Source organism: Cheilinus undulatus, linkage group 22, assembly GCF_018320785.1.
Source record: "Cheilinus undulatus linkage group 22, ASM1832078v1, whole genome shotgun sequence".
In the NCBI taxonomy this organism is placed as follows: domain Eukaryota; kingdom Metazoa; phylum Chordata; class Actinopteri; order Labriformes; family Labridae; genus Cheilinus; species Cheilinus undulatus.
In genome coordinates, this window is record NC_054886.1 from 16,300,964 (window position 1) to 16,326,862 (window position 25,899).

The 25,899-nt window shown below is 41.9% G+C and overlaps 1 protein-coding gene across 4 annotated transcripts; it reads right to left on the reverse strand.

Annotated features, from left to right (window-relative positions):
• Positions 1–1,141: 1,141 nt before the first annotated feature.
• Positions 1,142–25,631, reverse strand: neurl4 (neuralized E3 ubiquitin protein ligase 4). 4 transcript variants are annotated; one of them, XM_041779264.1, is made up of 29 exons: positions 25,306–25,631; positions 16,490–16,994; positions 16,333–16,398; positions 15,737–16,227; positions 15,526–15,637; positions 15,333–15,421; positions 15,160–15,232; positions 13,041–13,314; positions 12,460–12,641; positions 12,292–12,377; positions 11,998–12,160; positions 11,692–11,902; positions 11,424–11,500; positions 11,251–11,329; positions 9,718–9,887; positions 9,481–9,609; positions 9,111–9,253; positions 8,749–8,967; positions 8,480–8,578; positions 8,251–8,403; positions 8,007–8,174; positions 7,734–7,892; positions 7,406–7,585; positions 3,493–3,586; positions 3,297–3,404; positions 3,050–3,194; positions 2,755–2,867; positions 2,365–2,524; positions 1,142–2,282 (listed from the first exon to the last, which is right to left on the reverse strand). In XM_041779264.1, exons 1-29 carry the CDS (start codon positions 25,468–25,470, stop codon positions 2,078–2,080), a joined length of 4,818 nt encoding a protein of 1,605 aa, XP_041635198.1. In that variant the 5' UTR covers positions 25,471–25,631; the 3' UTR covers positions 1,142–2,077. The 4 variants fall into 4 exon arrangements, with proteins under 4 accessions (XP_041635198.1, XP_041635197.1, XP_041635196.1 ...); XM_041779263.1 differs by having other exon boundaries at positions 9,111–9,256; XM_041779262.1 differs by having other exon boundaries at positions 9,457–9,609.
• Positions 25,632–25,899: the final 268 nt, after the last annotated feature.

Below are 25,899 nucleotides of genomic sequence, written 5' to 3' on the forward strand. Positions count from 1 at the left end.
AACATTTCCTCTTAAATCTGGAAAATGTATTTCAACTTTACTCTAGACATTTTGACTTTTTTCTCATCATTTTGACTCCTTTGCCTCTGGCCCTGATCCTCCTCTTAAGGATTCAGATTGGGGCGTTATGTTACAAACTTGTAGTGGGCTGAAAGATTTTTTAAACTGTGATGACACAGTAGATGAGGTAAATTTCAGGTTGTTAAAAATTAAGGATTTTAAAAAGCAGATATGAGGATTTAGCAGTTTGTGTGGATTTGTGTGCCTCAAGCAGACTAAGTATTTCATTCAAATTATAGCAGTGGTAATCGAGGTTTGTTTACATGTTAAAGAATTATTCATGGATGGTTTATCCATTCCACATTTTGTTGAAAAAACAAGGAAAGGGTAATCATGTTTAACTGATCAAGTGGATTTTTAATCCTGTTATTGTCTCATCTGGATGAAACCCTCCAAGAAGACTGCTAGTTTGGGGTAAACATAGGCTAAAAGGGGGTAACAACAGCCTGATTTTTAAATAGCATTAATTCAGAAATTCTAATGTATTTCTTTGTCTTTTTGAGTGTAAACATGATATTTTACTCCAATTGGAGTTTTTTTTTTAGCTAGTTACACGCCAAATACTTGCTGAGAATAATTGCTGAGAAGTTGCCAGGTAACTGATGTAGTTTCTTTGTTTAGCTGCCTGTCAACGGCTCCTTGCTAGGACTTGTACTGTTACCTAGCAGCGTGTCAAACGTTGAAATGTCGCTTGTATGTTTTGGGTTTAAAAAAAATAAATAAATAAATAAGAAAAAAAAGGGGTCTAGCGCGTCTCACTGTTGAGTTAATTAGATGCTATTCAGGTGTGTTTTGTCACCTATGATAAAGTTACACGGCCTGTTGCTCCTTTTCCCCCGGTCCCTGTGCGTAGCTTAGTTAGCCTGCTGCTAGCTGTAGCTTCATATTTACCACACAATACACAGAGGGCATTGGTACTCTGATATTGCTAGTGCTCAGCTGAACGCTAATTAGCATGTCACATTTTAACACCTTCCCAAATTGCCTGTCCCAAACTCCGACCACGTCTATCAGGTAATACGTGTATTTGAATATTTCACTAGGTTTCCTCTTGGCTGTAAAACTGTAACTGTAAGGCTGGTAGATAAAACGCCATTTATTACCTCCAAACAAAGTTCTGTCTTGCCTAAAAGAGGAGGTTATGTATTCACCAGTAAAATTCTCTGTAAAATTTTCCAGTTTTTTTCCACAGTGTAAAGCCTGTGAATAGTTTCCATCAGACAGAACAAAACACAAGTGATGCTGGGTCAGAAAAAAAAAGCAAACAGGACTGATGAAGCAGCCAGACTGCTAACATGGAGACACAGAGGACAGCAACATACAGCGGTACGTGTAAACACTTTTTTCTTCCTCCAGTTTTTCAAATCTTCCCCTCTTGAAGAAGTCACAATCAAAAAGACACCGTTGGGTTCATTCTCAGATTCAAGTGTCTTTCTGTTTCTGTTTAAATATTTTTTGAAAACATTGTCACTCTTTTACTTTTTTTTAATCCATGTTTCAGTCTTTTAGGTGACGATTCTTTAACGTGCAGTTTGGCAGGGGACAGCGCCTCCCAAAATATAACACTGACCAAAACAAAGGTGATAAGTGTAAAATTAAGCGCCACAAGATAAGGGAGAAAAAAAGCAGTGAGTAAAAATCGTATAAGAATGAGAACCAACATATGGCAAAAAGAGAAAAACTAAATGTAGCAAATGGCTAACGCATCATGTTGATGAGAAGTTTAAAAATCGCCCACGAGTGTCTGAAACATAAAGTGCAGGCAGTGTCTGTTCTTCTTTGAGACCGCCGTAGCCCCCGGCCATTAAAAGAGTCCAAGAGCAAACAACCAAAAATAAACAAAACAAATCAATAATGCTGAGTTGTCAACAATCCACAGTAGGGACAGCTGGATTCCAGAGGAGTCTCTAGCTCAAGGCAGGGGTTGGATTTGGTTGTCAGTTTCATTAAAAGTATAAGGAGAACCTCCATAGATCCTCCTCACGTCCACCCGAATGCCTCTCCCTCACCGCCCTGTTCACTCGACCCGGATGAGCAGTCCGTAGAGGAGTGTGCCACCCTGCTCCTTTGTGATCCACTCGATCTCTGAGTTGCTGAAACGAGGGTCCAGAGGCTCGCTGTTGCCAAGCGTCTGCGGTCCCACTTTGTAGGAGCCAGGACGCACACACACCTGGAATCCCACCTGGGCCTGATGGCAGCGGTGAGAACGGGGGTCTTGAAATCTGCAAGATGAGATGGAGAACTATGAATAAATAATGCTCCACCTTTATTTCATGTTAGCAAAACCAAAAAGGGGAGACTTACTGCACTTTAGGGGCAAAGATCTCCATGCCGGAGTAGCGCATAGTGGGGGAGAGCCGCACTCTGGGTACTTCCCTGCCAGGGGCGCTGTTCTCCTCAGGCTCACTGTAGCCGTTGGGTCCTTCCGCCTTCACCGGGGACACTGAGAAGATGGACGATGTTCCTACAATAACAAAATGACTTCAATAGTTTAGGAAATTTTTCGCTTATCTTACAAGTTTTGGAAGCATTCCTTCACTGAAATCTCTCAGAAAAGTAAAATTATCTCCACAAGTGAGAGCTGTTTATTTCACATTTCTATAGATTTAAAGTAATAATGTTTCAAGGATTAAAAATAAAAATAATGTTCACAGTGATACAGAAAGTTGGTGCTTTTGTAAAGAGGGTCCCTACCAGGCAGCAGCTGGCTGTGGTCCAGTGTGCGTCGCAGGGCTCCTACACTGGTGCCGTGGTAAGCTATATGCCACTTCTTCAGTGCATTAGAAACCTCACAGTGGGGCTTGATCCTGCATTAAAGGATATATAGACTCATGAGAGATAAACAGAATGAAATATATGAAGCCCACTTTTTATATTCACAATTGGAATGGCTGCATTTAATCCTGTAGTGCCTCTGAAATTACAGTAACAAGAATAAAGTTCAATTCTTCACAACTCTAAAATGTATCTGGCTGTGCAGTTCTCTCACCTGAGGGCGAAACGGCACCAGCCAAAGGGCAGGGCGTAGTCCCGGGGCGGCTCTCCTCTTTTGTAATAAGCCTCATCACCCCGGAGCTTGTGGCAGGACTCACAGTAGCACAGGTTGTACTTTGCGTCTTCATTAAAATAGCCATCTTATGGATGGCAGTGGAGAAAAATAAGACCATTGTTACATGTTGAATGATTTTGGACTGACAGCAGAAAATTAGTGCATATAAACTTTTGTTTAGACTCACCTGGTAGCGTGAGCAGGTCCTTGAAGCGTGAGCACAGTGCCTGGTACTCACAGGTCTTGTTGGGGTTGACTTCTGGAGGGGGCGTCCAGCACACACTCTCTTTGATTCCTTTAGAGAGAAAAAACATTTATGAATCGAGGCATAAAGGGCCAAACAGAGGCAAAATAGAAGATTTACAACAGGTTACCATTCTTACCGTCAACCATATCTGCCTTCTCCATGTCACCCTGACATCGTGGCTCACCATTTTCTCCCCCCACAGCTGGCACATTGTTTGTAACTATAGTAACCTGCCACGACAAAAGAACAGTCATCAGCACAATTTCATCAACCACTCTGATGGATGTAATGACACACTGATAGTCATTAAATCACCAAAAAATAAATCACTATCCTTTTGAAATGTTAAAGGGATACTTCAACATTTTGGCAAATTCGCCCATTGCCATAATTCCTATAGTCTTAGTAATAAGTTTGTTTCCTTTAGTGGTCGGTGCAAGCTGTTTCTAGATCTGGGGGGACTGTTAAACCAGCTGCACAGCTAATGCTATGTTAGCAGATGGAATTTTTACTGTCCCCCATCAAACTCATCAAATACACAATCCAACAACTCCAAAATGCTCTCGTGGACAAGTTGTGGCCTGCACATTCACCACGCTATGAAAAAATAATGTATAATTATGTAACATTATGACACATGAAGCAAATACTCGCAACTATTTCTTGAGTAAACCACTGGGCGGGGTGACACAGTGAAGCAGTCATGTCTGGAGTGTAGTTCTGGCTTTGCATTTAACTTTAAAACATCTCTGTCTCGTAATGTTCCATGATTATTTCATGGAACATTTAATCCATTTCATGGATTAAATGTTCAGTTAAAAGAATTTTTTTTACGGCAACAAGATAAATTTTAACCATCTGATGAGAGCTGGAAGGGAAAACGCCACAGGATTAGTAAATGATGTCCTGTTCATACGTCAGCAATCAAGACCACAATTTCACTTCTTGTTGACATGAAATAGAGTTAAAGGTAAATTAATTCAGTGGATGATAGTATGATATTGTTATTATATAATAAGAAAGATTAAATCAGCTGTGAGATTAACCCCTGCACACACTTATCCGCATATTTAGCAGACTCTCCTTTACACACAGAGGATTAAAGGTGTTTTTTATCCTGTGAGCTGCTATTTGTGACTCAGTCAAGGGAAGAAGCTTTACCTCACAGTCATTAAAGCCTGACTTTGCTAGAAACTGGTCAGGAATGTGGACTGAACTGGGATCCATTAGAACAAGGTCGTATGGAGCTGCGCAAAGTTAATTCTTCAGCTCTGATAAAATCTTTGTAACTTGTTGAAATAAAGTGAGACAAAATATATAGAGCTCTCTCTATCTATATAGAAGAAATCCTGCTGTCTCTGGCATGCAGCTGCTGCCTGGTGTCCTCTCTGCACTTTGAAGCGGGTCCTTTTGTTGTTAATTAACTTTTCGTCACATTCCTGTGTAGGGCCCCTCCATTTGCATCCGTGCCATGCCTAGGCCCACCTTGTCCTTCCATGCCGGGGCTGCGAAGCGTGCCGCGCCCAAGCACGGAACGATTGCACTCACACTGGCCAAACGTTCCAGACTTTAGGCTGAAGCGGGCCCAGGCACGGTACGGATGGCCTAGTGTGAGTGCGCCCAAAGATTTTGCTTAGACTGGGAGTCACTAACTACAAGACTAGAATACAATTCCTTTTGAGATTATTTCCCATGATGCATCTTGTGGAAATCCACAACAACTTTTGGGCGGAGATCAATCTTGAAAAGGAGATGGATATTGCATTTAAGTAAATAACTCTTATAATCTGTATTTTATATCATTTAGATGGAGTACAAACTAAAGTAAAAATAAAAACTAAAGATTAATTTTGCAAGTTACTGCAACAACCGAAGAACTATCCCGGACACTTTAAAATAAAAGTCTCACCACATAAACAAACGGATAGGGCTTTTACTTCGAAAACCCCAATGGAGGTTTACCGTACCTGTCCTGTCAGCTTGGAATGAATTGACAGACACAATAAAGAAACAGATGGAGCAAGATCTGACAGCAGCTTTGAGCAGGAAAGCTTTTTCATCTCTTGAGTTATAAGTGGGCAATCAGCGGCTTCAGACTGAACAACCCTGTCATTCATGTTTTGGAATGTTAACCAATTCAACCTGCTCACGCTCAACCCTGAGTCTCATTGGTTGTGGATGACGGCTGCATCATTGAAAACACAACTTGGCTAAGACCAGACTACAGACTTAAGACAATATCAAACCAGTTTGTTATTGTCCTAACACCAAGACAGAAGATAGACTGCTTTAAAACTGCTAGGATCAAGTTTTATGACCACCTTACACCTAACGACTGAGATCACAGGAGCATGCTGCAATTTTCGCATGACTCTCATGATTTTACTCGGATTTTGGAATTTTGTCTGCAACTTTGAAATTGCTTAAAAAGTTTTCAGCTGTAAGGCCCCTTAAAATACAATGTTTTAACATTAAGTAGGGTTCTAGGAAATTGCTGTTGACATCTTTCTGCTGTTTTCTGATATCTCAGAGACCAAACAATTTAACATACAGTGCTTAACAAATTGATTAGACCACCACCCAAAGTAAGGTTATGCCACAGCTGCCCTAATTTAACAGCATTGGTAATTACTGAAATCATTTTTTATGTTTCTGCAATGGTTAATTCATCAATATGTAGAAGCTCTTCAGCCGAAACGACTTTTTTAAATGCTAAAATGTAATTATTATTGTTATCCATGAATTTTCAAACTTACTGATTTACAAAAAAACTGAAAAAATAGTAAAGCACATTATTATTTCTTGATTAATATGTCAAATTATAGTTTTTTACTTGCATTCCTGAACAGAAAAGTTTAGTTTTAGTGGTTGAATGTTATGCTTGATTCATTTCTGACTTCTCAGAGAAGCCCAGTGAGCTGGCTCAAATTTGGGTATAAAAGGTGAATTCAGTTTGAAATTCCTCATTCCTGTTCAAAATGGTAAAATGTGGAGAGCTCACTGAGAATGAAAGAGTCCGCATTAAAGCACTTCATGACGCTGGATGGTCTCTGAGACAAATAGGGAAAGACATAAAGTGTTCTCACAGTGTGGTCAAGTATGCTTTGGGGTCAATTGCCCAGACTGGTACTTACAAAATGCAGAAGCCATTATTGAGGCCTGCAAACATCCAGAAACACCTCAGATTTGCCAGGGACCACAAACACTGGACTGTTGATGACTGGAAGAAGGTACTCCGGACGGACGAGTCCAAGTTTGAACTCTTCGGTCAGCATCATCGTGTTTATATCCGCAGAAAAGCTGGAGAACGTTTTGATGCCAGATGCACTGCACCCACAGTGAAACATGGTGGAGATTCCACTATGGTATGGGGTTCCATTTGTGGATACGGTGTGGGCAAATAAGTGAAAATGGACGGTATCATGAACAAGAACATCTACCACAACATCTTAGTGCATCATGGAATCCCTTCTGGACTGAATCTGATTGGTCGTGGGTTCATATACCAACAAGACAATGACCCCAAGCATACTTCAAAGCTGTGCAGAGACTATTTGAGCAGGAAAAAGGACTCTGGAGTACTGGAACTGATGGACTGGCCAAGTCAAAGTCTGGATTTGAATCCTATTGAACAAATTTGGGATTTAGTGATCACACAAAAGTTTCATCTAAAGCAAGTCTGTGGGAACAGCTAGAAACTATTTGGAACTCAATAACAAAAGAGACTGTGGAAAAGTATATAAAAACAATGCCAGCAAGAATACAAGCTGTTATCAAGGCCAAGGGAGGCCATACAAAATATTAAGTTTTTTGGTTATTATGTGTGAAAAAGGACTATTTAATTGTTTCAGTTTGTTATTTGCCAAATAAATAACAATAACATTTTTAGTTTTAAACACAAAGATTTCTAAAATATTTATGTTTTCTTGTTTTTATGACAGGTGGTCTAATAAATTTGTTAAGCACTGTATAATCTAAATTAATTAGAGAGTCTAACTCTCCTTTTTTTCCTGATCTGGGATCATCATGTATGTGTCCTTAATTCTGACCTGTTCACACTGGCCGTAGAGATCTATGAAAGGGTAACAGGGTGAAGGGATGTCCTGCGCCGCCACACCCTGGTCCATACCGTTGACATAAAGGTGGAGACAGCTGTTGGTGTCCACCAGCAGACCCAACACTGTCCCCTCTGGACAAGTGTCCAGATTAGGACCGTAGTTCTCACATATCTGAGAAAGACAGACAAGGAGAAAGATGAGCAGAGAGGAATTAAAATGATGAAGAAAGAGAGCGAGAATGACAGATTAATCAAGAGTTGAAGATTTCACAGCTATTTCTCAGTAGATGCTGCAAGCATGATTGCATAAGTTGTTTTACCTTAAGTGAGTTGTGGAAGACAGAATCCCTCTGAAGCAGCCAGGCAGAGCGTTTCAGACAACACGCTGTGGAGGGGAAGTTGAGCCGGTCGGGGGAGTGGCCTATCACCCCTAACGACAGCGATGATGTCCACGATGGGTTCAGACGGTCGATCTGAAACTGTTAGAGCAGCTGTTTATAGACTACAGCATTAACCAACTGACTACTTAGTGAAGCTCTAGCATAAGCAGTTAGCTGAGCCTCAGTTTCCACATCAAGTCAGCAAAAACTTACCTGGAACAGCTGCTGGCGAGCCAGTGGCTGGGCAGTGACTAGCAGGCCCTGGTTGTAGCTCGACACTCTGGCTGCTGTCAGGTTCTGATTGGACAGCTGGATGTTTTTGCCATGGTTTTCCAAGAATGCCATGACAGTCGGAACAAGCGCACACGGCTCCACCTCAACCTGAAGTAGTGACACAAAGAGTTTTAGATTCAGACTCTGTAAACTGAAGGTTCTGTCCATTGTTGAGGGTTCCCACCTCTCTAACAGGGGTGCTGTCCTCCTCTCCTTCACTGCAGCTGTCTGAGGAGAGCGAGGGCGCCTTTATGCTTTCTGTGTCTTCCATTAAAGATGAGCTGACGATGGATACTGCCGTTATACGCCCATACAGGTCCAAAACTGCGTAAACATTCTGCAAGGAGGTAGAGGAAGGTGCTTAGAGTGTGCAGCAGTAGACTAAGTAGTTGCCTGTTTGGATGTCTGTATACCTTTGCTACTGCAGTGGCAGCAGGTCCCATGTCTTCTCCGTCAATGAAGATGTGCATTGTGTCATCACTGCACCTTTTGACACCAACACGGTTCCCAACCTAATGATCATACAAATGTAAGATGTCAGTTCTGAAGTATTTCCAAGTCATTTTGCTCTGACTACGATAGAATGTTACATTTTAAACCTAACAGGCATCTAGAGGTGAGTTTTTTCATCTATTCTGGAGCTAAGCCCACAGCTCAGCACAGCAGGGAGGGTGCAGCTTACCGTCAGTCGGTCCAGTGAGCAGCAGTAGTTCTGGCGCTGCAGCACACCATTGCGACGGACCTCTGAGCCGCAGAGCAGCCAAGTGACCTTGGTGCGAAGCTGTGGGAGGGAGGGGGAGAGACCTGACAGCGGGCAGGACGGCAGCTCCGGAGGGGACAGCGTGGTCAGCCCGATGTGCAGCGAACCACACCACTGCTCATCCACCTCATCGATCCTCAACTGCAGAAGAGAGAGATTTGAGAAGAGGAAACAAAAATCAAAAAGCTACAGAGGATAAACATACACCCTTTCATTCTAATTTCACCCCCAAATCAATATTTAAAAGGTATATCTGCATAACAAGCCTTTTTTTTTTTTTTTACCTCAAATAGTTCATCTGCTTTGAGTTCCCTGGCGCTGAAGACAATGCCATGAGCATAACCCCCAACTCTGACTGCCTGGCAGCCTTCTCCCAGCAGTACCACGTTCTTGCCGTGTTTGCTGTGAAGTCGATGGGCGACACCTGCTACTACACACACAAACAAGAAATACAAACATAAACACATCTGGCAAGTTTCACTTCATTTCTGCGTTCATTTTTCCAAAGTAACACTTTTACCACAAATGTTTCACAATTCATTAGAGATATATGAAAGGCTTGACAGTTAAACAAATATATATCCACATAAAACTGTACAAGAAAGGTTTTACAGATTTTAGTGTCCAGACCTGAGCGGGGACCCTGGTGTGTACCTGGAGAATGGATGGGAAAGCTTTTCTCGGTGACGTTGCTGGTACAGAGGCTGTTATCGAGCGGGCCAGAGGAGCTAGTGATGGACACCTGAACACACTGACCGTACAGGTCAATCACAGCAAACACCTCTGAGAGAGACAGACAGACAAGATGATGCTAGTGATGTTGCAACCAAATCTGTATTCAGCAGAGATTAAAGATTAAATAACTATGACTTCTGATGACCTCTATTTTACCTGGAGGCAAACCAGAGCAGGCGACCCCTTGGTCCACACCGTTGATGTAATAGTGGAGGTCACCACTGGCTGAGCGCATCATGCCAATACGTGAGCCAGTGGTTAGAGAGTCCAAGTCACAACCGTAGTTGTTACGCATTGTGTTGCCATCCTGCATGATGGCTGTTCCACTGTGAGAAAAGGAGGAAGGCATAAGAAAATACATTTCTAACTCTTTGCATTTGACTTAGTTTGTAGAAGTACCCTCACATTCAAATCTAAAAATAGTGGCCTATGACTCCTACTAGACAAAAACGACATCAAAGATCCACAAAGTAACTGATTTTTAGGGATGAAAAGGGTTGAAGCTCTAAAATAGGGGTATCCAAACTTTTTTCACTGAGGGCTACATACAGATACAGTGCTGTGACAAAGTATTTGCCCCCTTCCTGATTTCCTTTCTTTTCTTTAGCATATTTAAATGTTTCAGATTATCAAAATTTTTTTATACTAGACAAAGATACCTGGAGTCAATACAAAATGGGGCTTAGGGGGTTTTTCTTGTTTGTTTTTTGTGGATAATGGCTCTCACTGTGGTTGGCTGGTATCCTGAAGCCTTGGAAGCACCTCTGTAATCCCTTCCAGACTGATAGATGTCAATGACTTTGTTTCCCATCTGTTTGTGAATTTCTTTAGATGGCGACATGCTGTGTTGCCTTTCAAGATCTATTCCTACTTCACTTTATCAGACAGGTTCTACTTAAGGGCTTTCTTGATTCATCAGGTCTGGCAGTTATCAGGCCTGGGTGTGTCTAGTGAAACTGAACTCAGCTTTCCAAATACATGTGGTTAATTACAGTAAATTCCAGATTTAACAAGGGGAGTATTACTTTTTCGCATAGGGCCAGGTAGGTTTGGGCGGCTTTTTTCCCTTCATAAATCAAATTATTATTTAAAAACTGCATTTTGTCAAAGTCGGACCAAGCTACCACTGGCTCTGACCCTCGTCAGGATGAGAACAATGCTTTGTGCAAAGAGGGAAGACACTGACTGCTCATCTTCATATTCAGATACAAAACAGGTGCAAACTGCACAAAGCTGACAAACTTTACATGAGTGTTTGTGCCTAAAGAAGATAAGCACAATATGCCAGACCTTGAGAGAGCAGATTTCAGAGCAAATGAGAGCCATCTGAGCTGCTATTTGTTGCCATGGTCCTTTGTCTCGATTTAACAGGGCATAATGAATTGAGACATCATTACTGTCTTGCTTTTAAATATCATTTACATTATTGTTTCAGTTTAGTTATAAAAAAACATGCCAGCTATTTCTTCTTGTCAAAATGTTTGTCTACACAATTAATGCAGCAGCACTGTGTCATGTCAAAACTCAGAAATGCAATACTGTCAAGTATAGGTGGTTTGGACACCCCTGCTCTAACACTATTAAAAAGACACCATTAAAAAGTAGCCTTACAACAGTAAATTAAGGGGACTTAAACAGCAGGCAAGACTACCAAAAACTTCATACAGCCTTTGAATCTCAATATTCTACCTGAGCATCCATGTGTCGTAGTCGATGTCAGTCATAGTGTTGGGAAACTCGAGCTCCTCTGGCCTGATTGCTGTCACTCCTGGACAAAGTGAAAATCAATATTAAGTACACAAGAGACATGTTAGTTAACACAATCAGCTGGATACCAAGAGAACACTTTAGAAACACCTCACCTGCTTCTATTGAACCCGACCAGCGGTCCACCATCTTCTGAATAACTATTTCAAACAGCTCTCCATCTCGAAGGCACCTGAAGGGAAGTGACGAGTTCAAAGTGGGATACTGTTAGAACATACTGTCTGGATACTGTTTAGTCTTTGCTGCAAAGTCACAGGAGGAGAAACTGAAAGTACTTTACAATTTCATTGACATAAAACTCAATATTTACTCTACAGCAGAAGTGCTCATCCTACTCCAGTTATTTCTCATTTGTTTCATCACCTGTTGGAAATGACGATAGCGTCATTGAACTCGCTGCGGCAGTTCTGACGCAGGGCGGTGCGCCCTCCATTGGTAATGACTGCATTGGTGCCATGTAGCTGGTGGAAACGCAGATCGTTGGTTGTGCTGGCACCAGCCACTGAGCAGGGACTCCCAGGGGACATAGCAGTGGGACCCTCTGAGCTGTCCTCAGGGAGAGGGGGGAGATCCACTAAGAAGAGGAGAGGAAATATTTAAAGGCTAGCCTCTTATTTTAGTTCCGGACTCTGCAAAATGGATGTACATTTCACTTCCTTGCTCTCTCACCCATGTCGTCCATGATGGTGGCCTGAGCAGCCTGGCCATAGAGGTCGACCACGGCGTACACACTGGGGGGGACATTCCAGGCTGCCGGGCCCTGAGCCACACCGTTCACAAAGAAGTGGAGGCTGCCATCTTCTTTCCGGACAACGCCTACTGTGTCACCCGCCTGCAAGAAAGACAACGGGTTAAAAAACAAAAAAATCTGCACAGGACGGGGTGAGAAGCATTACGGGAGCAAGAACAGATCAGAGGATTAGGGTTGGTGTATCTGTTGAGCAACAGAAAAACATCACTCACTTTAAGCCTGTCCAGGTTATGTCCGTACTCATCGAGAATTGTTGTTCCGTTGTGCATGACACCATTTCCTGTCATCATCCATGTCCCTGAAAACAACAAATCATCCACCTTCACAGGGTGTCTCAGCAAAAAAATCCATACTGATGAGACAGGTTCACTTCGTCTTACCAGAGCGCAGGTTAGTCATGGTGGAAGGCAGCTGCAGGTATGCAGGGTTGTGCGTTGTGACACCGATTTCAATGGAGCCTGCCCATTTGTCCACCATCTTGTCAATGCGGACCTGGAAAACCTCGTTGGAGCGCAGAGGTCGGCTGCTCAGGACCACGCCATGATTGAAGTCATCAGTGGCGCTGTGGATGCAGCATTTTAAACTAATGAGTACTTCAGGTTTTAAAGCTCAAAGTGCTTGAGAAAGAAATTTCTTAGCTCCCCTCATTGCAAACGACTATTTTTAAAAACCTAACAGTATTTGAACATTTTACGATAAATTGGATATTTTGGCAGCAAACGTGTATCGCACAGAGTTGTAATTCACAAATGAGCAAACAGGACTTTTACACTCAAAAACCACTCTGGTGGGGTCTAATGTATGCTACCTAAATATCCACACCGAATCTTTCTTGTTCTTAATGTTTTTTTATATTGCAGAAGACGTAACTAATGCTCCTTATTCTGCCAGATTCTACATAGACGTTGTAATTTTCAGATGAGGACGTGCCAGAATCAAGCATTCAAAGAAGTATACTCACTGTGGCCGTAGCGCTGTCCTGCCGTCACCGATGATGGCGGCCTTCTGACCACAGTTGGGGTGGAAAAGCAGTCGGTCAGGCCCCTCTGGGTCTGGGGTGAGGGAGAGAGCTGGCCTTGGTCGGCCAACATCGGGGGATAGAGCCCTCATGATGGCGTTGTTGCGTCTTAGGCGGTCGCTGTGGTTGTGGTTGTGGACTATGGTGACTTTGACAGCCATGCCGTAGAGGTCCACCACACCGTAAACAACGCCAGGGGTCTGGGCTGCTGCAACACCTGGTAAACAGAGGGTCAGTGTTAATTTTTGGCAGCTGTTTCAAATCTTGTGTTAGGCTTTGGATAAAAATGTTCTTTCGTTTTAGTCACATTTTAGTCATTTTAAACCGTTTTAGTTGACAAAAACATTTTAGTCAAACATTAGTCAATAACAATTTCTTAGATTTTAGTATTTACTTTTTAATGGGAGTCAGCCAAATTATGAAACACTCAAATTATCGCACTATAAATTCTTACTTAACTTTATATTGAAGACACACTGACACACCTTGAATGCTCACTTACCTCATCTCTGCTTGTGTTTTTACAGATTATATGCACAGTGGAGAAATATCATGGATTTTCAATTAACAACAGTTCGGCACTAACATTGTAGTCTTCTTTTAGTCTCCTCGGTGAATATAGTCACTGATGAATGTAAACAGTTTTCTCAATCAATCGTGGTAAATGTATTGGGGTTTTTTTGTTTTGTTTTTTAACAATTTTCTTTTAAAAACCCTCTATAATGTTACAGTTAAAACAGATCTCTACAAAGTAATGTCAATTAAACAAAATATGTAATGTAAAGTAAGGGACTGCATAAATATTCACCCCCTTTAAAGTGACTGACCTAATGCAGTGCAGTGAATGTGTCTCAAGTGACTGTAGTATAAAGACACCTGTTTCTTGAAGGTCCAGTCACTGGTTATTAAGTATTCCTGGCTACCATTACACCCTGAAGACAAAAGAACACTCAAAGCAACTCAGAAAAAAGGTTACTGAAAAATATGAGTTAGGGGATGGATACAGAAAAAATTCTAAGGAACTGTACATCCCCCTAACCTTGCATAGCAGATGGATAAGCCCGTTTCCGTGTTTCTCACAGGTGAATCCATCTTGCAAAGCTCATGTCTGAACTGTCTGGGCCCGGTTAGAAAGTGACAGGACCAATCAGCGACGAGGGGCAGTACTTTAGGGCGAGGCAGAGTTATGACGTAAGCAAGCAGCAACAAGAGGCCAGCGCAGAGGTGGTGGAAGAGATTAGCGTGGGTGCTGCTATAACGTCAGTTTTATCAGAAATTGACCACATTTCTTTGTTAAAAGAAGAGCAAAGAACAGCAGTGAGTTGTTTTCTTTTCAAAACGACAAAAGTCGTGTACTGACACGTCTACAGTCGCCATGGTTCGCGTTATGTAGTTTGTTATGGAGTTTACTCCTTTGTAGTGGTTGTGGTGTTTTGTTGCTCTGATTGGTCCGTAAAGATGTGACTGACAGAATGTTCATCCAATCCCCTCCAAGTTTTTTTTCAAAGCCTCTGCCCTTTCCCAAACGCTGTGTATGAGAGGTTTTCCAGATGGCGTGCCAGGTTAACATCCCCCAGAGTTCAGTCAAATCTATCATCAAGAAATGGAAGGAATATGTATAAATCTGCCTAGATCAGGCTGTCCTCACAAACTGAGTGACCATGCAAAAAGGAGAAAAGAGAGGCCCCCCAAGAACCTATGGGTACGCTGAAGGAGTTAGAAGCTTCAGCAGCTGAGATGAGAAGGACTCTGCATAAAACTGTTGCCCAGGTTCTTCACCAGTCAAAGCTTTATGAGAGAGTGGCAAAGAGAAAGACACCGTTGAAGAAAATTCAGGTTCAAGTTTTCCAAAAGGCATGTGGGAGACTCCATGGTCAAATGGAAGAAAGTTTTTTTGTTTTTTTGCATGCTTTTTGTGTCAGAAAACAAACTATATTGTCCAAGATTGATTTAGAAAATCAATAAAAGGGTAAAACATCCAAGCAGGTGGATACTTTTTATAGGGCACCGTATATCCACTTGGAGCAAAGTGGGTTTCCTTGCTCCTCATAAATGCTCTCACCTTGGTCAATTCCATTGATGTAGAAGTGGAGAGCTCCACTGGCTTTGCGCATCAACCCAATGTGATCTCCCTCCTGAACGTGGATGAGAGAAGATTACAGAGATTATAAACAGACACAGTGGCTCAGAAGGAAATGTGTGTGTGTGTGTGTGTGTGTGTGTGAGTGTTCAAACCTGAAGTTCATCAAGGCTGAATTCACAGTATTCTCTGCGGGTTCCTTTCCCATTCGTCAGTATCCCACAGCCACTCATCATGATTGTACCTAACAAAGTAGAACAATTATGTATATAACTTCACTCAAACAACTACTGTCTAGTTTATCGAATGTATCAAATTTCTTTCTGTGGATGTGATTAGTCATGCTACCTGAGCGCAGATTGGTCATAGTTGCAGGATAGTCCAGGTTGTTTGGATTGTGTGTGGTCACTCCGATCTCTATTGATCCTGACCACTTGTCTACTAGCTTATCAATACGAATCTGAAAATACAACACATACATTTTTAGTTAAAGCTAAGTGACATGCCCCAGAATTATTGCCGTGCAAACATGGATCCCCTGAACTGAAATTGCATGCACCTCAAACATCTCGTTGTGTCGGAGCGGTCGGTTTGTCATCACCACGCCATTGTTAAACTCGTCAAGCGGTCTCCTCCGCTCCGCCGTTTTGTTGTTGTTGCTCAGTTTGATCAGTGTGCCGCACTTTTCATGGAATAGCAGCGCATCATTCGTAGTCATTCCACCTGTCATGATCCCCTGCCCAACTCCTCCGTTGCCAGCAGGACTGTTGTTGGTATTCCCACTTTCTCCTCCACTACCACTCCCACTACTTCCACTTCCTCCTGTTGTCCCAGTCCCAGTCCCACTGTCAGTGTTAACTGCGCCTCCTCCGCTGCTGCTGCTCCCCCTGTCATTTCTGGTTGGCTCAGTTCCTGCATTTCCTCCACCGCTGCCACCGCCTCCTGTTCCTCCTCCACCTCCTCCATCCTCCCCTCCGCCCTCATCCTCAGAGCGGTAAAAAGATACTATTGCGTTGTTGAACACATCATAGAGCTGGTGCTCCGTTAGAACTATAAAAAAAAAAAAAAGAGAGAGAGAGAGAGAGGAAGAGGAGGTTGTCAATACTGGAGATGATGCACACTGTTTGTTACTTGATCCAAGGAGGATTTTCTTACCGGTGTCTGGCTCCAGGTTGTTGGGAAACTTGTCCGGTCTGCTGTGACTGCAGCTCAGCTCAGGCACTGCCAGGAACAAGAACAAAAGAGGTGAAAACTACAAATCCTAGAATGCAGGAGGGAAAAAGAACCACAGTGGTTAATAAAAGGCCACTACCTTCATCTCCGTTCATCATTCCATTCATTGCTGCCACATTCATCAGTGCCGTGATCCCTGCATCCTCCCGCCCTCCGCACACCACCACCTCCTCTTCCTCCTCCTCATCATCCACCTCCTCGTCCCTTTCTATTGTCTCTTTCTCTGCAGAGGGTGGCGGCGGCTCACAGCTCACCACTGTCACTTGAGTGCACTTGCCGTAAAGGTCCACCACCGCCCACAGCTTCGGCGGCAACCCACTTGCCGCTGCGCCACAGTCCTGTCCGTTCACCCAAAGGTGGAGCTCGCCGCGGGAGCTGCGCTGAATGCCCACCCGGTCGCCTTCAGCTAGCTGGTCAAGGTCGCGTCCGTACTCCTCTAGGACGGAGCGGCCGTCACGTAGCACCGAGCAGCCTGACACGATCCAGGAGCCGCCCTTAAGGCCTGTGGCACTGCTGGGGAAGTCCAGCGCTGCGGGGTCAAGTGCTGTCACGCCAATCTCGATGGAACCACTCCAGGAGTTCACCTTCAGTGGAAATAAAGAAAAGATGTAAAACTTATTCTACCCTCTATTTACAACCCAAATTCCAAAAAAGGTGGGGCACTATGTAAAATGTAAATAAAAACAGAATGCAATGATTTGCAAATCTCATAAACCCATATTTATTCACAATAGAACAAAAACAACAAATCAGATGTTGAAACTGTGACATTTTAGCATTTCATGAAAAATATTAACTTGTTTTAAATGTGATGAAAACCACAGTCTAGAAAATAGTAGAGCGGGCAGCAAAAGGCTGGAAAACTAAGTGGTACTGATGAAAAACAGCTGAAGGAGAATCTTGCAACCACTGAGGTTAACTGGCAACAGGTCAGTAACATTGCTGGGTATAAAAGGAGCAATTTAGACAGGCACTGAGAAGACTTTGAATATTGACCCATCTACAGTACATTACATCATTAACCCTTTAAAGCCTGACACCTCAAATAATAGCCAGAAAATTATCTTTTCTTTTTGGATCTGAGATGTTTATTTAATATTCTACTGTAATCCAAAAAAAGGAAAAAAATTGGCATAAAATTTCACATATTTTTGCATCACATTTGTTACATTAGGCATTTTGCAACTGTTGGTCCACTGAGTGGATTTTAATCATTAATCTGTTTTTTTAGGTGCACAGGATAAGGCCAAGGGTCCATATAGGGGGCTCATGATCTTTGGGCCCTCTGGCGGCACTGTATTAAAAAGTGGAGATCACTGCATGGGCTCAAGAACACTTCTAGAAATCACTGTCAGTCAACACAGTTGACTGTGCCTTCCACAAATACAAGTTAAAGCTCTGTCATGCAAAGATGAAGACACATGATAAACACTGCCATCTTCTGTGGGTCAAAGCTCTTTAAAATGGACTGAGGCAAAATGGAAAACTGTTCTGTGGTCAGATGAATCAAAATTTGAAATTCTTTCTGGAAACCACAGACGCCATGTTCTGCGGACTAAGGAGGAGAGAGATACTCCAGCTTGTTATCAGCGCGCAGTTCAAAAGCCTGCATCTCTGATGGTATGGGGTTGTATTAATACGTTTGGCGTGGGCAGCTTACACAACAGGAAAGACACTAACAATGCTGAACGGTATATAGAGGTTTCAGGGCAATATACGCTCCCATTTCAGGGAAGTCCTTACATATTTCAGCAAAACAACACTGAACCACATACTGAATCCATCACAATAGCATAGCTTTGCAGTGGAAGAGTCCAGGTGCTGAATTGGCCTTCCTGCAGTCCAGACCTTTCAGTAATTAAAAAAAACATTTGCGTCATGAAACTGAAAATCTGGCAAAGTAGACCCAGAATTGTTCAGCAGCTATAATCCTAAATCAGACAAGAATGGGACAACATTAGTCTCCCAAAACTCCAGCAACTGATTTCACTTCCCAGACTTTAACAGACTGTTGTTAAAAGAAGAGGAGGTTCTACACAATGGTAAAAATGTACCCTACTTTTTTTTAGATGTGTTGCTGCCAATAAATTCAAAATGAGCTAAATGACTCAGTACCAACATCTGATATGTTATGTTCTTTTGTGAAGAAGATATGGGCTCATCAGATTTATTGTATTCTGTTTTTATCAACATATTACAGAGCGTCCCAACTTTTTGGAATTAGGGCTGAATATTTTTTAACAATATGAACCATTTAATTAGTATCATGTCACCAAAAGTGCTAAAACAGCCTGACTTTGTGTCCTAATATTTTTCCCAACTTTCAGTCTTGGTCAAATAAGCTACTTTTTAAGGTATAAAGGGAGACAGTAGTAACAGAACGGCTGTCAGCAATCTTTCCTCTGAGCAGTGATGTTCAAAAAGTGAAGCTCTGAGCTAAAAACTGCAGGACAATATCTATGGAAAACAAAGTAAGCCTTGTTGTATGATCCGTCTTGTTATTTTTAGGCGTTCTGTCAGCAAAGAGCGTAGCTAAGGGAGGGCTCCTTTGAAAATGAAGCAGGATAGTGTGAGTGCACAGCCACACAAAAGACAAACAAGCTCTGTGACAGCAAATGTAGCAGAATGATTGTGTGTAAGTGGAACTATTATTAACCGGCAGTACAGTATGAAAAAATGAACCCAGGGTCAAAGAAATCTATTTCTCATTAACACTACTGTCCTTAAAAGTCTGTGCACCATCATATGCTTTTATTAAAACATAGATGCTTGTGCCGTCCAGGTGAGATGATTAAACTTGTGCCCACAAAGCAAATAAGCCAACAAGCAGGCGTCACCTTCATGATGTTGCCTTCAATACAGGAAAACTCAGGGAGAACGTTCTGCTGCACAAGTCCTCATGTTTATGTTCAACACAGGACTCATACCACGCAGTCCCAGATATCCATTTCTACAGTGTAACACCAAACTCCACATAAATTCCAAATGATGTGATACTTTATTGATCTCCCGGGGATGAATTCTGTCTTTTTTTTTTCCTTTTGGCTCCACTGCAGACTCAGTGCAGCTGGAGGAGAGTCACAGCCCTGCTCAGAAATGCTTCAGCACAGCAGATGCTTTTCCAACACGGGGGCACGAACCCACGTCATCCCGCTGAGGAGTGATGTCCTGGCTCGCTGCACTCCACCTGCCGTCCCCCCTGAGAACGACATCCAACAAAAAACTGTGCAGTTTCTCCCTCAAAGAAAGAAATGAGTCAGAAGTATTTGGAAACTTCACGATTAATCCTCAGCCACCTTCTTCCTCCCCTCTTTTTCTGGTACTCCACAGGACTCTAGTTTAATTTGGCAGAAATCCACCCTGATGAAGTGACCTTGAGCGCAACATTGACGCTCAGCCAGCTCTTGGGATGTTTTTCCTGCAGCTCACCTCCGTTATGAAGAGAAAACAAGAGACATTTCCTGAGTGGTTGTTCTTGTTTTTTTAAAATAGTGCCCCATTTGTCTCCTCTCCTTCGTCTGCCGCCGTGGTGTCCTCCCTGGCTCTCAGGCAGGTGCTATGTAAGTCAGTGTGCTACGAACGCCCGGATAACTAGGTTAACAGATTTAGAAAGAACTCAGCCTGACCGGGTCGCTGCGTGGAGGAGACAGACATCTCTTTCCCTCGCTTATTCACTTATGTAACGGCAGGCTGTGGGTGTCTGCCTCTCTCTCTCTCTCTCTCGCTCTCAGTTTCAAAGGAGCGATAACTGCAGGATACAGTCGTACATGCCAACTAGGACCATTGGACAGCTTTTGGAGATAATGAAAAATTAATTGCATCAAAAAGCAGGGCATGGCAAGCACCACTAAGACTATATGAAGAAAAGGTTTCCAGATGGGCAAAATGTAACAGCCTGACTGTGAATATAGTGACCTCTTTAATCAGCTTGATTTTTAAATAAATTTGCATTTTTAACGCCTGTGTATTGCTACGAGTTTGACAATAGACAGTTCAAGACAAAAATGAATATTTTTTTCTTCCCAGTCTAGTAATGCACCCGTTGATAATGCCTTCTGTATTATTGCGTCCAATTTAAGTTATCTCTTACTTATGTGAGTTGTGTCTGATACCATTATTGTTCTTTCATCTCGTTTGTTTTAAACTGAAAATTTTTGTCATAAAAGTCAGTTAAAAATGTCTTATGAATGAGACAACAACTTTCTAAAGCTGCCAAAATTGATCATGCAAATTAAGGGTGCACAGGTGCATCAATTTAACATCAGCATTGGCCCTTTTCACAAGCAATGGCCATCAGCAAATACAAGGTCTCTATTAGGCTAAATAATGAGATTGTACTTATGAGGATAAAACCATGTGGTTCACAGTCACACTGAGTTTATATATTAAAGGTTGGGTATTCACGCACAACTGCTGTAAGTTTCCAATAAATGGCGTCTTTAGTTTACTGCTAGCTACTGATTTAAGTGCACGTTTTTGCAAGAAAGATTTGCTTAAACATTGAGCAATGCATTAACTGAGGTGTATAGGGAACATTGCATAATGTTCATGCATAAATGCAGGTGAGCTGCATAATAGCATGACAACAGTGTGTGCCAAAGTTGACCCAAAACGTCCAATTCCTGATCAAAAGGAAAAACGCAAGAACATTTGTGGAGATATTTTGGAACAAACTGAAGGAAGCCCACAATTTTTAGAAGGAGTGATTACATGCGATGAAACTTGGATCTTTCAATATGATCCTGACACAAAACAGCAGTCAATGCATCGGAAAACACCGTTGTCACCGAGGATGAAGAAAGCACGGCAATGTGAGTCCAAATCAACAATATCACAAACTGGTTCTAGAAAAATGCAGGAGGAAGTCAGAAGACAGACACCACAACTGTGGGGAAAAAAAGGTTTTGTTCTTCAAGACAAAGCACCAGCTCACAGTGCACTCTCGGTAAAACAGTTTCTGGCCCAGAAACAAATCACAATGCTTGAGGACCCTTTCTATTCATCTGATCTAGCACCGTGTGACTTTCCTTTTTTTCTAAGATCAAATCTGTGCTTAAAGTTTTGTTAAGTTAAGAAAGTTAAGAAAAGAACTAAAGGTTCAGAAATGACCGTCCAAAGAAAACCGACTGTACTACTTTGATCAGTGGAGGATATGATAGGAAAGGGGAGGAGATTGAAGGAGAAAGACAGTGAAAATGTTTATGTTCAGTAAAATTGTTTTACAGCAATAGTCTCGTTATTCAATAGCCATACCTCATAATGTGGGCATGAACTGGTGTCAGTAGCAGATTTGTATCTGTTGTGTTGTAAAAGTTTAACACAGGCATTAGTACACCTAGAAATGAAACGGTTACCAGTATTAATGATAGTCGTGATAAAATTTCCCCATGGTTATCATACCTTTCATATTTTAATTACCATGATAACCGCGCCTTCATATCACAGAAATAATGCCAGTGTGCTATGCAGGTCCTAAGGTGGATGGGGAGAAAAAACATTAACAGGTCAACCTGAGATGTAAAACATGTCGGGGGAGGAGGCATTGCTGTTTCTCCGCTTGCCTGCCCCACTCATTGTGACCGTCTGTCAGAGTTCAGAGACACAGACAGACAAGAAGACTAAAGAGCACCTTAGCTGTAGGCTAATCAAATAAGCTTAAAATACATCAGCATTAAGAATCAAATTAGACCAGAATGCAGTAGCCTGCCTTAGACTGTAGGCTTGATGAAAAGAAATCCAAACAAACAAAAAGCACTCTCAAACTTTGGAGCAGCTCTAGTTAGTTTGAAATAATAATTCAATGCTGAAATCAGCACTGAAATAAAGATGATAACTAGCTCACTTAAGATGATGGTAAATGATGGTTATTTTATGATGTGTTCAAGGACCGTAGGAAAATATGATTCCTCTAATGTAGCCTAAAAGAAATTTCGTGATTTCTTCAAGTGTCACATCAAAAAACCAGAATTCAGTTTTTATCCAGAAACTTGAATATATGTTGATGTGGGAAGAAATGCTTTATCAGCAATGCAGAATAGAAATAACAGGTTGAATTATAAACTTACTAACTAAAAATCTACACATCTCAGACAACTTATGTTAAATACAGATCTTCTTTCCTCCAACAACACAGAAGTATCAATAGTGGTATTGATAAGGACCCAGATTGATTAGGATTCTGATCTTCTTTGATTACTTTGGTACTTTTCTGCCACATCAAATGTCAAAATAATGGATATGTCATTAAAGGCATCAGGTATCAAAAAAGTATCAAAGATTTTAACAACCTTATCAACAAAATCCCTTCATTAATGCGCATTAGATAAAGTTTTCATGTTTACTTTTGTTTCTACTAAATTAAAGTGTATGCTTTGTATGTGTGCTTATAATGTGATTTATAGTGTTTTTAATATGGAGCTTAATGAATTAGCTAATTTTAAATGATAAATCAGTACATTTTGTAGATTTTCAGCATATATAACAATATCCCAATAATACTGATAACTGTGATATTTTAAGGTCATGATTATTGTGATATGAAATTTGAATACTGTTATACCTCTAAGCACACCTGATTCAGAAGAACCACCAACAATCAAACTCAAAGAAGTAAGAGAAAAAAACATCTGCACTTAGTTCTCCAAACAGTGCATCTCTACTTTAACCCATTCATCTCAGTTTGCTGTTTGTTTTGACCAGTTTTCTGTGTACATTTTTACATATTTGGATTGCTAATGTTATTACCAATAATATTACAGGTAAACACTGTGTAATAGATCCTGAGGATGCCAATTTATCATAGCGTGTGTTATAAAGCCAACTAAGAGCCGAAAATTCAAGAATGAAATAAAAATGAAACTGAAAGGATAAGTGCTCAGTGAAGAAAAACCATACTGATGGGCAGCAAACAGCTGGGGCTTTGCCACACTTCACCAGAGTTTTGTTGACTTAGGAAGGCTGATCAGTGAGTGTTCAAGAGCCAACCTCTGCCATGCTAGCTTTTAATGCTGACTAAGGCTGCTCGCAAAAACCCTAATAGCGATCATTTCCTCTGATATCGAGAACAACCTTATATTTGAAAAGCTATAGGCTAACTACAGTATTTGACACTAATGCTTTTAAATGGCTTTGAAAGTAGTGTGAAGAGGCTGTTTTTTGGTATAACTTAAATCTATAAAACCAACTTTCAGAGGTAACTAGCAGAGACAAAAAGCAAAATGATGATGTCACTTTTTCTTCACCCACACTCTCCAAACTGTCCAGTAAAATACTTATTTTACTCATTCTCTCTGACTCTGTTTCAGCTCAGTGCAGGTCAGTGGACAGGATGGGCGGTCATGCCAATCTGTGATGGAAAAGTATTGATTTTCAAACAGTCAATTCATGTCACGACAGAGCATGGCTCTGTTTATGAGAGAGCTTATCAGCATGAGAGCATCATCGAGGATGGCTAATCATTTACATACAGTTGGAGTTATTAAACCACAGTTTGAGCTTTGCTAGCTCATGTGAAGCTTCCTCTCTTCACGGTATATTTTCTGAGAAACCACCTATTATGACTCAGAGGAGGTCGTTGTGGCCCTATTGAACACAGTACATGCTTCAGGGCTGACCTATTGTTGTCAGTAAGTGTGAAACAGACAAGCTTTCTGGCACTGATAACAGCAAAAAATGTAAACAGTGTGCACAGGCATTGATATGGTATGGTTAGAAGACACAAGCAGTAGATATTCTCTGGACCAAGAGTCTGTTATAAAGTTGTGAGTTGAATTGAATATGCATTCGTTTTAGGGATTTATGAAGGCTCTAAAATGAAGATGAAGTGAAGATGTGCTTAATGTTCATAATAGAGTAGATATCTATGATGAGAAATGATGTAAAGTTTGTTTTGAAATATAAGAAAAAGACCTTTTGTAGAATACTTGAGGAGCCAAACAAGCTGCCCATCATATCAGAATCTGGATAAACTAAACTACATTGTTTTCTAAGAGCAACAGATTTCTATTTATATCTTTCTATCTATATTTTCCCTTTTTAGGAAATACTTGTATTAAAATAGTTACAGATAGAAATGGTTGAAAGAACGTTAAATGAAAGGAAACTACTTCAGAAATGGCACTAGCGGAATTTCTGTTTATAAATACAGGTGATTACAGGGGTCAACCTCTTCAGTGTTGCAGTAGCAGAGCTGCTGAGCTCTCAGTATACTTGGTTTTTATCACGTGTGTAAAGGCTTTCAAAGCTGTATTATTTCACATAAAGCTCTTACAATTACAACTAAATTCACTAACAGCAAATAGCTGTAGCTACCAGCATGTATTGTGTTTATTTATCTGAACAGAAGGGTGCTATGATAGCTCTGCTTCATATGAGCACTGCAGTATTAGCTAGTCAGCGGGGCAGGCTGTCACTGAGGTTGACAGGCACCAAACAACGACAGCTTCAAAACCACAGGGGTCCGATAGACCGATTTTGTCCTGCTTAAGACAATCACAAGTCCTTGAAAAATCCAACACAGAGTCCTTATAGTACCTCTCAGAGAGGCTAGCTTAGACCACCCCGTTTGCTAACGGCTGATTAGCATGGCTACCTGACGCTGCCAAGGCAACACAAGCAGGTTCTGATTAGCCTGGTGATGAGTTAAACATGTCTACAGAGGAGCGTGGTCATTAAGCCTCTTTGCTTGCTATACCTCTGACAGGACACGTAAATAAGCCCCTGAATACTCGCCACAGCAGTGTTTGCTGTCACAGAGAGGACCGCCCTGTGTAAGAGAAGAAGACCCTCACTGCGGACAGAGACAGACCCCCGGCCCGTCCACCCAGTGCTGCTCCCGCACTCCCGCTGCTCTCAGCCCCGCTAACAGGCAGCAGCAGCGGGCCTGTTGTTGTTTACCTTCTTGTCAATGCGGACGGTGAAGACATCCCGGTCTCTCAGGGGCTCCTTGCTCAACACCAGGCCGTGGTTGAACTCCTGGACGGGCTGGTTGCGCCGAGCGGTTCGGTTCGAGTTGGACAGGCCGATCAGCTTTCCGCTCCGCGGATGCAGCTCCGCCGCCATCTTCTGTGGGCGGCCTGTGTTCACGACAGTCGGTGTTTACGACAGTGACGTTATGATATACGGCAGATTTCTGCAGAAACTGCGCCGCACCCATTTCTGTCACACATTAATTGGTTACCTTACAAAATCTAGATGTGCAAAAGAGCTATTTGATCATTTGAATGACCTCACAAATAAAATGTCTCTGCTATCCACCTTTGCTCTCTATTTTTCTTTTTCAAGATATGGCTGCTTATTGTTTTTGCTGCATTCATATACTATTCATATTCATGATAAACTTTGTGTGTGTGTGTGTGTGTGGGTGGGTGTGTGTGTGTGTGTGGTGGGGGGAGAACTTGACTGCAAGCTTCATAGCTTCATGCTCGTCAATAAATTAAGGCAGGGGTGTCAAACTCAAGGCCCAGGGACCAAATCTGGTCGTGGTATAGT